Source organism: Arabidopsis thaliana, assembly GCF_000001735.4.
Source record: "Arabidopsis thaliana chromosome 1 sequence".
Lineage (NCBI taxonomy): Eukaryota > Viridiplantae > Streptophyta > Magnoliopsida > Brassicales > Brassicaceae > Arabidopsis > Arabidopsis thaliana.
This window is the reverse complement of record NC_003070.9, coordinates 22305776-22324318: the sequence shown is the minus strand read 5'-3', so window position 1 is coordinate 22324318 and position 18543 is coordinate 22305776. Positions and strand designations below refer to the sequence as shown.

The 18543-nt window shown below is 35.1% G+C and overlaps 4 protein-coding genes and 2 non-coding genes across 8 annotated transcripts; 5 read left to right on the top strand and 1 right to left on the bottom strand.

Annotated features, from left to right (window-relative positions):
• Positions 1–7248: 7248 nt before the first annotated feature.
• Positions 7249–10230, top strand: AT1G60590 (Pectin lyase-like superfamily protein). The gene is made up of 7 exons (NM_104742.4): positions 7249–7871; positions 8250–8381; positions 8467–8697; positions 8792–8836; positions 8927–9134; positions 9221–9411; positions 9498–10230. Exons 1-7 carry the CDS (start codon positions 7452–7454, stop codon positions 9891–9893), a joined length of 1623 nt encoding a protein of 540 aa, NP_564758.2. The 5' UTR covers positions 7249–7451; the 3' UTR covers positions 9894–10230.
• A 604-nt stretch (positions 10231–10834) lies between these two features.
• Positions 10835–10905, top strand: AT1G60580. The gene has a single exon. It is a non-coding gene; the product is annotated as a tRNA-Gly (tRNA).
• Positions 10906–10907: 2 nt separating this feature from the next.
• On the top strand, positions 10908–10995 carry AT1G08327. The gene has a single exon (NR_139411.1). It is a non-coding gene; the product is annotated as an other RNA (small nucleolar RNA).
• Positions 10996–11337: 342 nt separating this feature from the next.
• AT1G60570 (Galactose oxidase/kelch repeat superfamily protein) lies at positions 11338–12483 on the bottom strand (the record flags this gene model as incomplete). The annotated part of the gene is made up of 1 exon (NM_104741.1): positions 11338–12483. The coding sequence occupies one exon, from the start codon at positions 12481–12483 to the stop codon at positions 11338–11340; it is 1146 nt and encodes a 381-aa protein (NP_176257.1).
• A 458-nt stretch (positions 12484–12941) lies between these two features.
• On the top strand, positions 12942–15841 carry AT1G60560 (SWIM zinc finger family protein). Of its 3 annotated transcripts, NM_202325.2 has the most exons (6): positions 12942–13310; positions 13393–14044; positions 14128–14327; positions 14422–14666; positions 14783–14918; positions 14998–15841. In NM_202325.2, coding segments are annotated over exons 1-6 (1503 nt in total). In that variant the 5' UTR covers positions 12942–13041; the 3' UTR covers positions 14999–15841. The 3 variants fall into 3 exon arrangements, with proteins under 3 accessions (NP_974054.1, NP_176256.2, NP_001320926.1); NM_104740.3 differs by having other exon boundaries at positions 14783–15841; NM_001333898.1 differs by lacking the exons at positions 14783–14918; positions 14998–15841 and having other exon boundaries at positions 12958–13310; positions 14422–14747.
• Positions 15842–16029: 188 nt separating this feature from the next.
• ECHID (enoyl-CoA hydratase/isomerase D) lies at positions 16030–18539 on the top strand. The gene is made up of 9 exons (NM_104739.5): positions 16030–16493; positions 16595–16717; positions 17041–17142; positions 17239–17277; positions 17381–17479; positions 17589–17636; positions 17718–17813; positions 17923–18045; positions 18215–18539. Exons 1-9 carry the CDS (start codon positions 16227–16229, stop codon positions 18329–18331), a joined length of 1014 nt encoding a protein of 337 aa, NP_176255.2. The 5' UTR covers positions 16030–16226; the 3' UTR covers positions 18332–18539.
• The last annotated feature ends 4 nt before the right edge of the window (positions 18540–18543 follow it).

Here is an 18543-nt window from a genome sequence, read left to right as displayed (position 1 = left end):
TAGGTTTTATAGCAAAATCATTAGCGGGTTTAGATGGGCTGCTCAAATGATAATATATTAGGCTTTATGTGTGCTCTAATAACTTTGATGGTAATGAGTTGACGGTATTGACCAAGTTGAAGATTGTGGACATTGTTGATTGCAATTTGATTCCTCGTGATCTGTTGTTGCTTTATGAATTACCTTCATGGCCGAGAAGCCTAGTTCATTCTAATCTTTTCACATCCTCTAAAGAATCCACAAGCTAGTAATTTTTCTTAAGCTTTTTACATTTTATTAATTTTCTCAACAAATTATTATATATTACTTGGATCTCAATATTACTTATATAGTACTAATATAAAACATTAAAAATCTTAACGAAATGTATATATTGTTGTTTTATATATATATATATGTGTCATCTTCTAATTATTCTAACTAAACATTAAAAAACTAAAGAATATACAAAGAATATCAAAATCGTTCAAAAAACCAAAAGTATCAAAATTGTCAATTTGTACAAGTCTAACACAAAATCGCAAAAGACATATTGGTCAATACAAAATTTGGTAACAAAAATTAACCTCTTAAAGGAGGATCAATCTACAAGAAATCAAAAAGTGTCATTAGAGGAGAATAAATGAATAGAGACAATTGTTCAATAGTTTGCTTTTGAAGGTTGGTAATTCAAAACTAATATAAACTTCTTGTATAGAAGACTAAGTAATTATGTTTTACATGTATATGAGGAAAAGTGAATTATGGTAAGATTCGAAGCATATCAACAATGATGTTATTAACTTTGACTCATTGGAGACTGATATGAAGTTATTGATAACATTTAGTTCATGTGACACGATTTATAACCAATTACAATAGGTAAAGTAAAGTTCTATAGTTTTCTATACAAGCAAGGTAGATTATTTTTGAATAGTTTTAACTTATCAGCCTTCTAAGCAAATTATTCATACAAAAGGTGTTCCTCTATATAGTCTATATATACTTGTTTCAATTTTTAAACTATATTTGTACAGGATTGTTCTACTGCGCCGACTCACCAATTTTTTGCTACATCTAGCAACCAGCAAACCCAATCTATCATTGCTGACACATTTCAAAGCTTACCACCATTCGTTTTTCCTACCTACCGTCACAGTAGGTAAAACATACTTCCATAGTTTTCAATATAAAAATTTAGACTAGCAATAAATTACCAGCCTTCAAAAATAAACTATTTTTGTAAATTTTCAAATTGTTTCTGTTCATATATTTTCCTCTAATGCGATTTTTTGTTTTTGGTTCAGAGTGATATAAACCATATCTATTTGGTAGCTCACTAATCTCTTTTCGGCGTCTTCGGCAAAGGACTTTCAAGATCCTATAAAAATAACATTGTATTGAAAAATGTATCCTCAAAATTTTTTGTGTAGCACCACTAACCTTGTTGGTTTAAGGATATAGTGGAATATTGCTAGTATGACTGAAATAAATATGAGAATATATCTTTGATATCAGATATAAGAAGTAATATTAATATAGTTGAAATCATATATACAATCAAATATAAAATCAATAAAATAGCTAGTATAATTTATGGGTGCCTATACTATAATGGGATGGCATGTTTTATGATTTTTTATCTCCGTCAAATTGGATGTATATGATTAACCTAATCAATTACATGTATCAAAGAAATGTACATGCACATATATTAATACATCCTTCATATATATATTGTATGACACAGTTATTTTTAAATATTAGTCTTAATCATGCTCCAATGTTGAACTTATTAGATCTTTTACCAGGAATTGGACATCAATGATTTGGCTGGATCAGGACATTTATCAAACCAAAATAAACTGATTATACAGAAAGTGAAGATGGAACAAATTAAGGGCATGGACGCATGGTCATTCTCCAACCAACGAATAGACAATGGACTTCACTTCACGTCTCACGGGAAAGTTAGAATAAAAACGAAACACAACAAATAAATAAATAATCACGAGAATGTCTTAGTTAAAAGACGGCATATAGAAATATAAGAACGCAGTGTACTTAATTTTGTAAAACCATACGAGAAAACAAAAGACAATTAAATAAAGTCTCCCAGAAAGTCAGAAAAATAATAGCCACATGAAAAAGAAAAAAATCTGCAGATTATCGTTTCTATGTCTCGTATTCGTATAGTTTTATTACTTTTTTTTGTTGTTAAAGTTATAGTTTTATTACTTTATAATTTGATGTTTTAAAATGAATGATAATAAATAAATAAAAAGACTCCAACTATTAATTAAGTTTGTAAATTTTAATATCCAAACTATTATAATACCTAAACAAAAAACTGTTATAAATTAAGTTATAATACATTATTTTTATCACAAACTATACATCTTTTTGAAAGTTGTGAAATAAAGATTCTGTTAAAAAATACATAGAAAACTATTAATTAATTTAGAGCAAAACAATAAACGGTGAAGTGATGATTGTTTTTTTTTTTTCTTTTTGGTATAAACGATAATAAAGTATACACCGTGTATATCAACAAATGTGCACACATGCAGTTACGTGTAGTTTATCATATACGCATAGATAGAATATATTACTATAAATGTTGGAATTTATATGAAAACCTCGAAGACAGGTAACACATATTGGCATATATAACAGATTACTTCTTTTGGCGTATCAAGAAAGAGGTACGGTCCACATATATTTTTCACATGATCAAGAAGATTGCCCAATACCACAAAGAGTCGAGCTCTGAAGTCAAAGGAGGGCTTGTAATAATATTGTATTCCTTTATATATTATCCAATTATTATCTTTTTTATCAACTTTCAATGAAACCACCAATTAGGAGTGTGGAACGAAAATTCAATTAATTCCACACAAAAAATGAAGATAACCAATCAATATAATCTAGCTATGAAAGAAAACACAAACGCTATTGATAGAAACGATCATCACTAATTAAATATAGCTCACAGTAAAATCCGTGTCTCATATCTACATCTAGCTAAAAACAATCTACTTGGAATTTCATTGAATTTTGAACATATGCATTGTGGTGGTGGAAATACTTCTCTGTTTCAAGAAAAGCCAGTGCTACGTACTAAATGGTTGCACGACAAAACTAACCTATATATTTATTAAAAATATAGCTAACCAATAAATTTATCAAACATATGCAGATTGTGGTGGTATTATTGAAGAAAAAAACAGGGATAGTAAATGGTTTTATGACAAAAACTCCCGATTCTTCAAGATCCTTCAAGAATAAATGAAATGAAAAGGGTTATTGTTTCTTATACTTAATTACTAATACGTCTCGTGTAGCAATGAACAGTGACATTTTATGAATTTAATGAGAAAGGAACATTTTATGACAAGAACATTAGAAAGTTATGAAAGCATCTTGATTTGTGTACATATACAGACACACACAAATTTGTCATAATGCCCATGGGATCTCTCCCCTCACTCATATTCACACACATGGACTAAAGTTCAATTTTTTATATTCTTCTTAATTATTAGTATAGTGTTTAATCATATGATATAACTGGTGATCGTTTCTATCAATAGCGTTTGTGTCGTCTTTTGTCACCAGAAACGTTTCTGTATCATATTTAATGTGCTTCCATACATTTATTTAAATTTATGGTTACATCTAAATTTATTATAGAATGTATACTCTAAAATGTTATCAGTATAATAGAATTTCTTTTACAATTTGCAACATTGAATCATAAATTACTTTTCTATTTGGTTGGAATGCAAGGGAGGAAATTTTCTAGTCCCACAAATAAAAGTATAATTTTTTGAAAACATTATTCTGTATAATAGAGATGTGAGAAATTACTTTCATCTCTTTCCATATCATGATTCGCCAGTCATAATCTTTATCATATAATTATCAACTTCTGGATATATGATCTTATATTTTGAAGAGCTAATTAACTACAAAATTATAATACAGATTCTCACAAATTAAATATAGAACAAACTACTAAGCCAACCTTTTTCTTTAATAAGTATACGGGTATAAATAGCTAAATTTTTTTTTTTATCTCTTTTGCATATATAATAGATATATTATTTGATTTATACTCTCTTTTTGTCAAATATCAACCAAATATTTTTTGATTATGTGTGTGTTGATGGTAATTTTCAGTTATCATATATTCATCAATCATGAAGTGACATGTGGATTTCAAACTCGCAACCAACCTTGCGAAAAGCAATCTCCCGCCCATCTCAATATATACTGAGACGGTGAGACATATAGCAAAACCAAACAAAAATTAAACTCTCTTAGTCAAAGAAAAAAATGAAAACTTTGGGCCTTTTTTCTTAAGATTTTTCAAAACTAATATTGGACCATTGGCATTTGCCTACCATGCCTAGGAGCAGAAACGAGCGAACTCCGTAATCACTAGACAACTTGTTATGTAACATAGCCAACCTTCAATATAAGAGAACTAAGCTATTTAAGTAGAGATTCTAGGATACAAGATCATATATATCGAAATGTACTCACGAGAAGTGAGAAACTTGTAAAAATTGTTTCTTCCAATCACTTCTCAGCATTCGACAGCGTGCAAGTGCGAGAAATAGAGATAGAGAGAAATCGTGACTTGCGATTTAATACAACTTATTTAGAAGGTTGATTTCTTCACATCATAACTAATGAATTATTAAGTGCGACAAGAAAAAAAAAGAAAAGAAGAACTGTTAAATATGCATTTTCATATAAGACAAAGAAAGAAGATAAGAAAAGTTTTTAAAAGAAAAGTTGGAGGAGTTGTGGAGACAATAGCAAAGCCCGTGAAGTGGTGCATGTGATCACTAAAAGAGATGTTATAATCAACTGCCCATTGACAAAAATATAGACCCAATCACATGTCTCATCCATTTTTACATGCACACACACATATATATTACATATATATGCAGGTGTGCAATGTTTCTCTTGGAAGAAACTAAATACGACAAAATTACCTCTTAAGAAACTGTCAAGGTGAGCTCATCATTAAAAGAAAATAACTTTGGATTCATTGAATATCAACTAATAGGGTCTTAATAGACACATTTTACGATGAAAGCAAATTGAATGGAAACATGCAGTTTTTTTTCCTTTAAGTTAACATATTAAAAGGTTTAAATCAATAATATTCTTAATCTAGTTAAACATTAGATACAATATTTTCATCAACGAAAAACATTTCTTTAAATGAAAAAAAAAAATCTATCGATGCAAATGGCAAATTGCACGTATAGATTTCTTACATTTTTCATCACTGATAAATTGCAAAAATTCTGTAATTGTTGGTCTGATTATAGAGTGCTAGAAAACCGCAACTGGTTTGTAACATGTAAATATTTTAAAGTTTATTGGTCCGTACTAAAAAAAAAAACTAACTTTATAACCATTCTGTTCAAAGTTCTTATATTATGAATTAAATTTATGATTCAAAAATAATGATAAGGTGTATATTTAACTCAAAAAAGTCACTCAACACACTTGTAAATGAAGATAATTTACACATGATGAAACGAATTCGTGATAATTCAATATCCTATAGTAAATATAGAGACCATAAGACACTTATCTGATCACCACGATGGCACATCAACAAACACATCTATACAAAAATGTTTATCCCTATATGTATACATTAAAAAAAAACCACCTCATTTTCACGTAGCCCCACTCTATGGTGCATCATATGCCTATATTATTGTCATATATAAGTGAGTATATATGTATTTGTATGTTACTAGATGAGGTTTTGCAACAGGAAAGGTATATGTGTTTGTCTGAACAGGTGCCTCTTTGTGGTATGTTTGTCTTGGCTTGCTCTAGTGTATGTTTCAGCCAACCATAGTGGATGAGTCTCAACCAACCTTTAGTATACACGTGGCGCACACATATCCCCTGAAATTATATATCCTAATTTATAAACTAATAATCTCCAAAAAAACAGATAAAGAGAAACCTAATCATCTCCAATGCTATTTGTAAAATCCTGACCGCAACTTTTAATGGGTTCCATGTCATTTTTCGACTCATGGGTCTAATCTCATACGACGGCCAATTCGCTACATACGGAAAGTTCAAAATCGGGGCGTTACACTATCACATTTATGATAACAACTATTAATATGTAGATATGTGTTTATTTTGCGTCCGAAAAACTGATTCTATTGGTTAATCCTGAATAACACCAACTTTTGAGTTAATTAGATTGTTGAAATTACTCGTTAGGATTAGTATAACTTGTTTCCTCGGATAAATGCATGGACTTTAAGCCTAAACTGTCCAAAATCTCTAATAATTATTTAAAGGTTGCTTGAAATATCTGAAAATATCAAAACACAACTCCAACGATTATTCCAATTAATAAGAGTTGGATAGTGATTAGAAGGAACTACGTACCCAAACTATTTTTATGAACCCTATCCAGTACTCAGAATTATACGAACCATTCTTGAAGGGTATAGTTCGATGATAATTTTAGATACTCAAATTACTTGTCCAATATGTATCACTTCTTACCCGAAATAGACAGTCCTGAATTTTGGCATCAACTTGTATTTTAGTTTGTGTAGGGAATATATTCCAGGACAGTTTACTGCAGTTAAGAAAAAAACACTGTAAAAAAAGTTCATAGAGGGTTGTTTTCAATAATAGTTTTACTGAATAATAATGATTAGGATACTAAGATTACGTGCTATATTATAATGAAACTTATTAAAAAATTGGATCCAAATCAGTAATCACACAAAACAAAATTTAATGTGGATATGTAATAATACGATAGTAGTAACCTTGGGGTTTTAAGCTTACAGTACTGTCAACGCTTAGGATTTTTAAGTTTATGGCTTAATTTGGTAAATGACAATAGATCAGAATTTTGTATTACTAGAAATGATTCCCATTATATATCTCATGATTTCTATGTTGAAACTGAAAATTTCATAAGTTACTTTTCCAAGATAACAAAAGAAGGCCAAAAATTGGGATGAATACAAGCCTCATATTTTAGTGAATCATTAAAAACATACTAATATTTTAGTGGATCATAGAAAATAACATGTTACAGAAAGAACCACATATCAGTAAAACCGTACAAGATTATTCCATTTTGTTTCTTGGGCAAAGAAGTTCCATTGTCATTTTCTAAATTACTATCGTATATATCTAGTGCAATATTTCTAAGTTTATGAGAAAACAATATTTTTAAAAAAACTTTCGTCATAAAATTCCATTTTAGGCTCCCGTGAGTCGTTCTATATTCTTGGACCGATTCCTTATATAAACCCCCACAAATTCCTTTATCTTTTTATTCATTCTATAACAACAACAAATAAACCAAACTCTCTTCTTCTTCTTCTGCTTTTGTCTCAAACCATTACAAAGAGAACATTTTTTGTTTAGTAAAGAAAAAACAACAAAAAGACATGATAACGAGAGAGAGTTTAACGCTGAGAAGCATCACAATGATGACTTTAGTGACAATCCTGGTCTGGTCTGCAACTCTAGAGACCTGCATTGCCAGAAGAGGAAGACATTGGAGACACCACCATAGGAGCTCCTCCTCTTTGTCTGATTCCTTGTCCAGCAAGAAACCAAAAAGCCATGAGAACAACCACCACCACATGTCCCATAAGTCAAAACCAAAACCGAAGATGAAAACTCAGCCGCCAAAATCCAACGACGGTTCACCTGTTGTGTCACAGCCACCACAAGTTCAACAACCACCACCACCACATGTCCAACCACCACCAACACCTCTTCCGCTGCAGCCAGTTGAGGACTCTCAACAATTCAATGTGCTTGATTTTGGAGCTAAGGGTGATGGAATGAGTGATGACACTCAGGTACAGACTCAAAAGATTCATAATCCGTTACAAAATTCAATCTAGTTGTTCTTGACTAATCAAGAATTTTAATCTCGCTTTCATGAGAATTGTTTCTAAAAAATAACCATAATGTGAATTACAGTTGAGAAGGTAACACGAGACAGAACAAGAAACAGAGCATAAAAAAAGTTTTCTCTCTGTTCTGTAAAGTCATAACTTTTTTCTTTTTTCCTCTCAATGTTTTAATTAAATTCCCCAATAAACTAACAAACGAGCATAGAGAGAAATAACAACAAAAATACCCGATTTAAGAGTGGACCATATTCTCTGTTTTTTTCCTCCGTAATTGTGTTTTAGTCTTAAACCAAACAATGACGAGTGGTAACAATTCTGCAGGCGTTTGAAGCTGCATGGGCATCTGCCTGCAAAGTCGAGGCCTCAACGATGATCATACCGCCTGACTACATCTTCCTCGTTGGCCCGATTTCATTCTCGGGTCCTTATTGTCAAGCAAACATTGTATTCCAAGTGAGAAAATTTATGACATTTGCAAGATTTTAAAACAAAAATGAACCTTTTGGATTGAAAGATGTGAGATATTTATTGCTTGCAGCTGGAGGGGATGATTGTAGCTCCTACCGATACTGAATCGTGGGGAGGAGGGTTAATGTGGTGGATTGAGTTCACGAAGCTTAGCGGAATTACAATACAAGGTAATGGTGTTATTGATGGAAGAGGCACTGTTTGGTGGCAACAAGATTACCTTTCCGATTATCCTATCGACGATGACTTTAAGCTCATTGTCCCGTTGAACAACTCGGTCCAAGAACGTCCTCCAATGCCGGTAAAAAACTTCTTCATCATCTCATTCTATAAAATCTACTCAAGTTTCTTTATCTAACACCAAACTCTGTTTTTGTATTTTTGTCACATGACAGATAAGAAGTGAACTTAATTGGAGAATGCCAAGTATTAAACCAACGGTGAGAAATATAAATGATTTAGTAGTCGCTACATGTTTTTACAACTCAGTGAATTCTTTTGCTTACCTTAGCTTGCGTTTTACGGTATAGGCGCTGAGGTTTTATGGCAGTATCGATGTGACTGTGACGGGTATAACTATACAGAACAGTCCTCAATGTCACCTCAAATTTGATAACTGTGTCAAGGTTTTAGTTCATGACGTGAATGTGTCTTCTCCCGGAGACAGTCCAAACACAGATGGGATTCATCTTCAGAACACCAGAGATGTCATGATTCACACCACCACACTAGCTTGCGGTACGAACTAATTGTAATCGAAAAAATCGTTATAAAACTCGTAAATATCGGGTCTTAATATCGTTGATTTCCCTCTGTTTTTCCAGGAGACGATTGTATTTCGATTCAAACCGGTTGCTCCAATGTGTATGTTCACAATGTGAATTGTGGACCAGGGCATGGAATCAGCATTGGTAGCCTTGGTAAAGACAGTACCAAAGCCTGTGTCTCCAACATAACAGTCCGAGATGTCGTTATGCACAACACAATGACCGGTGTCCGGATCAAGACTTGGCAGGTAATGATTAACACTTTCATAAAAAAAACGAATGAGTGATTTGGTTTGGAAGCTCATGAAACTTAACAGCTTCAATGTGAATACAGGGAGGTATAGGGTCAGTGAAAGGAATACTTTTCTCAAATATTCAACTCACAGAGGTTCAGCTACCGATAGTGATCGATCAATTCTACTGTGATCACAGCAAATGCATGAACCATACTTCAGCAGTGTCCGTAGAAGGAGTCACATATGAGAAGATACGAGGCACTTACACCGTGAAGCCTGTGCATTTTGCTTGCAGTGACAGTTTCCCTTGCATAGACGTGCAATTATCAGGCATAGAGCTAAAACCAGTGCAACTACAATACCACATGTACGATCCATTTTGTTGGAAAACATTTGGAGAGCTCAATTCCGCAACCGTTCCACCGATTGATTGCTTACAGATCGGAAAGCCAGCGCGAAATGGAGTCCATTCAGATCATGATATATGTTTATGACCTACAGGGGAATGCAAAATCATTAGGAAAAAATAATATTAGTACTTCATACGGACTCTATTGATTTGTCCCGTTTGTGTGAAAGTGTTGTGGACTGTTTAGAAGATTAGAAAGTGCTTTTTTTTTCCTTCTCTAAAGTAATTAAGACAGACTCTTAAGAGAGAAATCAAAAACAAGAACTGCCTAATTGCTTTGTTGAAGCAGTATATGTATATTGTTTGTATAACATATAGTTTGATTGTTTCACATATATCATAATGGTCCAAATTGTTTTGGTTTATGTTTCTTGAAAACAGAAATTGTAAGTAAGAAGGTGCAACTAGAAATTTGTTACCGCGCGACTAAATCTTGTCAGTGTTTGGATTAGAGGTTTATGATGCACTAATCACTATTAATTGATTAACTAGTGTAATTTCTATGAACTATAATGCATTCCTTTAACTCATCATATACAGTATATATGCAAGTATTGTTGGTTTTGGATCTTCTTTATCCAACCTGAATTAAATCAAGTATTTTTTTTTACAGACCGATTTGTCTATATAGGAATTGCATTATTTTTTTCTTTTATACGGGATTTTTTGGAGAGGCATGTAATGAAGTCAGTGCTTTAGGAGTTTATGTGGAAGAGATTTGTGCAGGACCTGATGTTTTTGTTTTATACTATCTTTTGTTTTTGTTTCAATTCATTTACGTCGGTAGATATTTTTTGGATTTATTATTGGAATTAATAAAAGAGAGTTGAATTTGCACCAACATTGCTAAAGACAATGCTAATTGACACCACAATCACCTTTTAAGTCTTTTGAATAGCTATATTGTATAAGAATGAGCTAAACTAAAATAAATCGTTGTAGCAAAGTCAAAAGACTCAAAACAACGTTCGCTAGGGCTATTTTACAAATTACAAGATGAACTAAAATAAACAACATAGGCAAGTAGCACCAGTGGTCTAGTGGTAGAATAGTACCCTGCCACGGTACAGACCCGGGTTCGATTCCCGGCTGGTGCATTGAGCTGTGAGGATTTAGGTTTCTGCAATGGTTGGGTCCATTGAACACATCTGAACTTTCGGATGTTATATAAGCCTTGTACTGAGCTCTTTTTATTTTCTTTTTTTTCCCCAAAAGATGAATCATGTCGTTAATTAATGTTTTAAAGACATGTGAACGAAGTTTTTAGTTTCATTACAGGCTTTCTTTACTTCGATCATGAAATTAACAATAAATTTGATGAAATGTATCATAATCACAACATATGGTTGAATCATGACAGCCTTTAGCACTACAAAACAAAAAAAGAAACCATCAAAGCGTTACAAATGAAATGATGTTTTTGCAGAAAACTTGAAACAAGAAAGACAATCCTCCAACAATATGATATAACACCCGCATGACTCACACTAAAGATTCACCACATTTAAGTGTGACTCTTATGGCATTCATCAAACTTTGACAGAACCGACATACTCAAATGCATATTCCAGGGGAATTTGATTTGGAAGCACTGGACCAAACCACTCGACCTTCCCCCAAATCTCTCCACTATCACTTCTTTCAAGTGCAATCATCGCACACCACATCATCGTTTTATGAAAGCCAAGACCATCACCAGAAGCCACAAACTTATCCCAAAACATTACCATTTTCCCACCATAATCCGCCAACGTAACACTGGCATGACGAACAAACTTATGCAGTTCTCTCATACCATTCAACAAACTTCTCCAAGTTCTTGCCTTAGTGTCATACCATTTGATATCAAGTTCTTCGTAAAAAAAATCATAAAGCACGTTCTCTATCACACAACAATAAAACAATGTCAAACACATATCCATCTCCGGTACTTCTAAACTATCCCATGTATCATCCTTGGGATTGTAAACCACACCCTTATCAGCCCAAAAAATGTATAGCTTTCCATCAACCAATAAGTTATTAGTTCGTTCATGATAACTCTCGAACGTCAATCTATCTGAACGGCACAATACAGGCTCCCAAGTTTCGGTTTTTAGATCGAAAACCTCCATCCACTTTGATGGATTGTAGGAGCCTCTGTGACAGCCTCCTGTTACGTATATCTTTCCATCAATTAAATTGGCTGATGGGCGGTCCCGTTCCATCTGCATGCTTGGAGCTTCGAGCCACCTGTGAGACCAGCAGTCTAGGATTGAAACACTAGATCCATCCATGACTCCGCCAATTTTGTAGATTTTAGAACCAACCGCCACGATACTCGACGCGTGCAAAGAAGGAGAATGGGAAATTGGGATTGGTGCCAAAACATACCCACTTGACTTGTTCTTCTCACGAAGCATGAACCAGCGATGGCTACGGCCAGTATGAGAGAAACGTAAGCACACATAGAGACAATTCTCGGTATAACCTGATAGTGACCGGAACCGGTAAATCTCTCCTGAAGTAAGGAGCGAGTGGAAGCGCTTGCAGACTAAGGAGAGAGATCGATAAGACAATCTCGAGACGCGGGCTAAGATACTCAATATCAACTCCTCTGGAAGTGAAGGAATCAAGGTTGGTTCTTCTACTGGCAGCTTATTCTTCTTCAGCGGTGGCTCTTCATCGTCGCTCATGGCTCAGGTGTTAGGGTTTTCAAATGAATTTTCCCAACTTGGCAAACGTATGTAGTTCATGGCTCAGGTGTTAGGATTTGCACTGCATAATGTATGGGCCGAATCAAAAGATCTGCCCCAGTAATCAAGCCCATACGTAGTTCCACATATTGTTTACTTTTTTCGTATCATTCTGAATTTTTTTTCCACAAAATCAGATACATTTTGTACAGTATATTGAAGTAATCACCAAAAAATGATTAACATATGAAAGATCTGTTTTATTTTCATCCTTATACTCATGTCTTTTTTTTTTTATCAAACATATAGCCATTTTGCTGGGGACGAAAAAGCAAAAACAATGGTTCCCCGAGGCTCATTTTAAATATTTAGGACAAAATTAACAAATTAGAAATATAAGGGCGACTGTTAAAATAAATAATAATACGTGGACTTGTTTGTAATAACATTTCTCATTTCCTCTCCAATATTCATCTTCTTCTTCCAAATTCAATTCCTCTCTTAAAAAAAACCTAATTTCTGGGACCTGTGCAGTCGCACAGCTCACTCAAAACAGAGATGGAAATAGTCGAATCATTAGAAGAGATTCCAGTGCAAAACCCACAAGTAGAAGACTTTTCATGGGCTGATTTGACCTGGACCAAATTCGGAACATCAGAGCATCACGACCAAGTAGCATTAGTTCCATACGCAAGAGTCGACGAATTCATCATCGGAGAATGCTCAAACGCAGAGTGCCCTACACGATTCCACATCGAAAGAGGAAGAAAACGCTCTCGAGGCAGTCTCAAAGAGTACAAGAGCGACGAGTATTTGGAATATAGACTGTAAGTTTCCATTTCAGTTTCAAAGTACTCAAAGATCTCATTTTTCACTTGTGGTTTTCATTTGTTTTACTTCTTATTGAAGGTATTGGTGTTCATTTGGTCCTGAGAACTATGGAGAAGGTGGTGGTGTGTTACCCAGTAGGAAATATCGTCTCAACACTAGAAATCGAGCTGCGAGACCTCAATCTATGAGAGGATGTACATGTCATTTTGTGGTTAAACGACTCTATGCTCGTCCTTCACTTGCGCTTCTTATATACAATGAGAGACGACATGTCAACAAAGCTGGGTTCGTTTGTCATGGACCTCTTGATAGAGATGCGATTGGTCCTGGTGCTAAGAAGATTCCTTATATATGTAATGAGATTCAGCAGCAAACTATGTCTATGATCTATCTTGGGATTCCTGAAGAAAACGTTTTGGAGAAACATATTGAAGGGATTCAGAGGTATTGTGGTTCTGATGCAACTGTTGATAGTCTTGCCTCTCAGTATGTTCATAAACTTGGGATGATTATCAAACGTTCCACTCATGAGCTGGATTTAGATGATCAAGCTAGTATCAAGATTTGGGCTGAGCGCAACAAGAAATCCATCTTCTTTTATCAGGAATCTTCGGAGACGGATCAGTTTATGTTGGGGATTCAAACGGAGTGGCAGTTGCAGCAGCTTGTGCGTTTTGGGCATTGTAGTCTTGTTGCAGCTGATTCGACTTTTGGGATAAAAAGACTTAAGGTAAAATGGATCTTGTTCTTATGTCTGTCTCTGCTTTTGTGAAATTTATGTGCTTTATCCTGATCTCCTAAACATTGTGGCAGTATCCTCTGTGCACGCTTCTTGTATTTGATTCAAGACATCATGCTCTCCCTGTCGCTTGGATTATCTCGCGTAGCTATTTGAAATCTGATGTTGAGAAGTGGATGAAAATACTACTCCAACGCGCCCAGAGTGTTGAGCCTGGTTTCAAAATCAATGGCTTTATCATTGACGATGCTGCAACGGAGACTGATCCCATAAGGCATGAATGATGGTTCTTCAACTTTGTAGAAAGCTTCGAAAATAGGATAAACAGTCTATTGTGAACTGACTGGATTCATTTTTTGTGTTTCCAGGGACACATTTTGTTGCCCCATCCTTTTCTCTCTCTGGCGTGTTCGTAGATCATGGCTTCGAAATGTTGTGAAGAAGTGCGATAGCATTGAGGTTCAAAGAGATTTATTCAAATGTCTAGGAGAACTCGTGTACAGTATTTGGGATGGAGTAGATACAACAAAGGCTTTAGAAAAGTTAACGCAGGATTTTGTTGATCAAACCGCGTTCATGCAGTATTTCACATCCACTTGGTTGCCTAAAATAGGTTAGGGCCTTAACTTTTCACCTTCTCATCCTTATTATATAGAACCTTTGGGAACACCGCAATCAAGTTCACATGTACTCGGTCTTAGTGCCTCATATCTTCTTCAATTATTGCAGGAATGTGGCTTTCAACTATGAAAAGTCTTCCGCTTGCAAGCCAAGAAGCATGTGGTGCGATAGAAGCTTACCATATAAAGCTGAAAGTAAAATTGTTTGACGATACACACCTCGGTGCCCTTCAGAGAGTAGATTGGTTGGTACACAAGCTGACGACTGAACTTCATTCTAGTTATTGGCTTGATCGGTATGCTGATGAAAGTGATTCTTTCCAGAATGTTAAAGAAGAATACATTGCTTCAACATCATGGTACCGAGCGATGGAGATTCCTGACTCTGCTGTTACACTAGACGAAAACAATATCCTTCTAGCGAAGGTTCAGTCTCAGAGAGATAGCGATGTAACACGAGTCGTGTGGAACCCAGGTTCGGAGTTTGCTTTCTGTGATTGCACTTGGTCTTTGCAAGGAAATCTATGCAAACACATCATAAAGGTAAATACAATGTGTGAAAACCGCGAAGGATATGGTGACTCAATGTCCTTGCGTTCCTTCAAAGAGAAACTGAGAAACATTAAGATGAAACCTATGGATGACTCGATAGCTTTGGATCTGTCGATGGCATTGACGCTGCAGATGTTTGATCAGATAAAGCAGTTGGTGCGATTAAGCGGAACAAATGATATCAGCAATATAGTCAATGATTTGCCAGTGAAATGGGGTTGTAAGAAAGGCCGAACAACCATAGGCATTCCTGCATCTATTGCTGCCTTTACAAAGAAAAGAAGCCAGAAAAGAAAGCGATAAGTCAGAGATGAGATGAGAAGTGGTAGCATAGATCACTTGTATTGGCTTACAAGAACACGGCAGGTTGTTGCGTAGCTTCAGAGTTAGAGAATTCATAGACGGTTAGCTATAGTTATAGGTTCTTGATAGCAGCCATTACTTTCTCCGTTGCTTTTTCTAAGTGTAAATCCTCTAGGTTAATTTGATAATTTCATTGCAATATATTCAAGTTTTTGGGACAAAAGGATTTTTTTTGTGTGTGGTTAACATTAATAACTGTAAACAGAGTTTATTTAGTAGATACATCAGAGGTTATTTTGAATGGAAAATAACTTCAAGAGGAATGAAACAACTCTTTTCATATAACGAAGAAGCTGGGCGTATTACAGTCAAATCTTAAACTTTTGATTGATTTTGAGTATTATGCGCATAAAAGGGTATTTATGGAAATAACTACAATTGAAACGCACGTTTTCTTGCGTTTTGCCTTATCTTATCTCATCGTCAAAAACGTTTTTATGGAAAGAGACAGAGCGCGAAGCAATTCTGTCCACTTCCTCTGATTCTGCAAAGCTTGAACCTTCTTTTAGGAAATTTTTAATTAATTTTGTTGTCTTTTTTCAATTGAAAAATGTATTATCACCACCATTGTCAAAGCCCATGCTCTAGAATCTTTGGTAGTCTTCATCATCTTTCTCTATCTCTCGTCATCCTATCCAATGGCGGATTCCAATGAGCTTGGCTCGGCGAGCCGACGACTCTCCGTCGTCACCAATCATCTCATCCCTATCGGATTCAGTCCAGCTCGTGCTGACTCAGTGGAACTCTGTAGTGCTTCGTCGATGGATGATAGATTCCATAAGGTTCACGGTGAAGTTCCGACCCACGAAGTCGTTTGGAAAAAAACTGATTTCTTTGGTGAAGGAGATAACAAGGAGTTTGTTGATATTATTTATGAGAAAGCCCTTGATGAAGGCATTGCAAAGGTTTGTGCTTGTAAAGTGTTTGATGATATTCCTGAGAGAGTTATGTATTTGGTGAAGTGGGTTTTGAATTGCATAGTTTTTGGTTTCTGGGGTTTATGTAGATTACTATAAACCGGCCAGAGAGAAGAAATGCGTTCCGGCCTCAGACTGTGAAGGAGCTTATGCGTGCGTTTAATGATGCTAGAGATGATAGCTCTGTAGGAGTCATCATACTCACCGGCAAGGTAAAGCTCTTGGTATTTGAATTGATATCTGCTAGTTAAATGCTATGAAGCATTAAAATGTAATAGAAGAACTATATCAGAGTTAATTTGCGTATGTGTATGAACATTGAAGATGGAGTCTAGGAAGAAAAATATGGATTTAGGTTATTTTACTTAAGTCAGTGTGTCTAGCTATGAGCTTTGTGTTGAGTCTCATAAGTGCCAAGATCAAATCCTACATTTGAGTTGATGACTGTTGACAAAGAGTTCGATTGTATTCCTATTTTTTTGTTTTTAATTTGTTTGTGAAACGATTGTTCTGAATAGTGATATTGATGGTTTAGGGAACAAAAGCATTTTGCAGTGGTGGTGATCAGGCTTTGAGAACACAAGACGGGTATGCTGATCCCAATGACGTTGGCCGCCTTAATGTTCTTGATCTTCAGGTATGTCCTTGATGGACAAGACAATAAAAAGTTTGGGTTTCCTCATCCTTATCGGGCTCATGTATTTTCCACCTTCCTTCTTCTGTTTCTACTCAGGTTCAAATCCGCAGATTGCCAAAGCCAGTTATTGCAATGGTAAGTACCTTCAAACAACTGCTCGTTTACTGTATGCATCTTTGTACTAATCCTGGATTAGCTAGTTCCTGAGGTTGATCTGTTTGATTTTGGACTGAGTCAGGTAGCTGGTTATGCTGTTGGAGGAGGACACATTTTGCACATGGTCTGCGATCTAACAATTGCAGCTGATAATGCGATTTTTGGTCAAACGGGTCCTAAGGTTTTCCCTCTAGCTTCTGTTTCAGCCTTGAATTGACTGTGTAAGTGAAGTAAGTACTAGAGTTATTACTAATCCCCACTGATTATGTGGATTGACTTGATGTCTGCAGGTTGGAAGTTTTGATGCTGGTTATGGAAGTTCCATCATGTCTCGTCTGGTAATTGAACTCACTATTACTGCAATGCAATATCCAAAATCTAACAAACATAGGCTAATCAAAGTGTATGAATGTATACAGGTTGGTCCTAAAAAGGCACGAGAAATGTGGTTTATGACGAGGTTCTACACAGCTTCTGAAGCAGAGAAAATGGGACTTATCAATACAGTTGTACCGGTAAATTTTACCAGTAAACCCCATAGTGTTGTCACAGATACACAAAAAAATCAGTCTATTTGTTGGTAATTGTTTTGTTCCTTCACTGAGACCTATTTTTCTGTTCCAGCTAGAGGATTTGGAGAAAGAAACTGTGAAATGGTGCAGAGAAATCTTACGGAACAGTCCAACTGCAATCCGAGTACTTAAGGCAGCACTTAATGCAGTTGATGATGGCCATGCCGGCCTTCAGGTACCTCCTTCAATCAACTTGCTTAGTCTTTTTCCGTTCTAAAGGAACAAAATCCTATTAGTCAAATTTGCAATCTAAGTCACAAAATCACAATTTGGATAGGTTCAGTTCTTATGCAACCCACTAGCACACAGTTTTTTAACGGATTTACAAACTTTTCTTGCTGCAGGGACTCGGTGGTGATGCGACACTCTTATTCTATGGAACCGAAGAAGCTACTGAAGGGAGAACTGCTTATATGCACCGCCGACCACCGGACTTCTCTAAATTTCACCGGCGACCTTAAACACATTTCTAGCTCTGTTCAGGTGTTTTCATTAGAGCATTTGTTCTCATTCCAATCCAAGTCTCTTTTTTTTTTCTTTTTTTTTTTCCATTTTTTTTATTTGTTTACCAAACTATGAATTAACGATTTTATGAAAATAAAACGGGAAACGTTCAACATTAAAAAAAACTCAGCATTACCAAACAGAAGGAAAAATCCAGAGTTCAAGAGAT

Bases quoted from the DNA above. Each gene is read 5' to 3' on its own strand.
- AT1G60560 (NM_104740.3), top strand. From the start codon at position 13,042: ATGGAAATAGTCGAATCATTAGAAGAGATTCCAGTGCAAAACCCACAA. The intron at 14,045-14,127 runs GTAAAATGGATC...ACATTGTGGCAG, and splicing joins TTGGGATAAAAAGACTTAAG to TATCCTCTGTGCACGCTTCT. The intron at 14,328-14,421 runs GCATGAATGATG...TTGTGTTTCCAG, and splicing joins ACGGAGACTGATCCCATAAG to GGACACATTTTGTTGCCCCA.
- AT1G60590 (NM_104742.4), top strand. From the start codon at position 7,452: ATGATAACGAGAGAGAGTTTAACGCTGAGAAGCATCACAATGATGACT. The intron at 7,872-8,249 runs GTACAGACTCAA...ACAATTCTGCAG, and splicing joins GAATGAGTGATGACACTCAG to GCGTTTGAAGCTGCATGGGC. The intron at 8,698-8,791 runs GTAAAAAACTTC...GTCACATGACAG, and splicing joins AAGAACGTCCTCCAATGCCG to ATAAGAAGTGAACTTAATTG.
- ECHID (NM_104739.5), top strand. From the start codon at position 16,227: ATGGCGGATTCCAATGAGCTTGGCTCGGCGAGCCGACGACTCTCCGTC. The intron at 17,480-17,588 runs GTTTTCCCTCTA...TGATGTCTGCAG, and splicing joins TTGGTCAAACGGGTCCTAAG to GTTGGAAGTTTTGATGCTGG. The intron at 17,814-17,922 runs GTAAATTTTACC...TTTCTGTTCCAG, and splicing joins TTATCAATACAGTTGTACCG to CTAGAGGATTTGGAGAAAGA.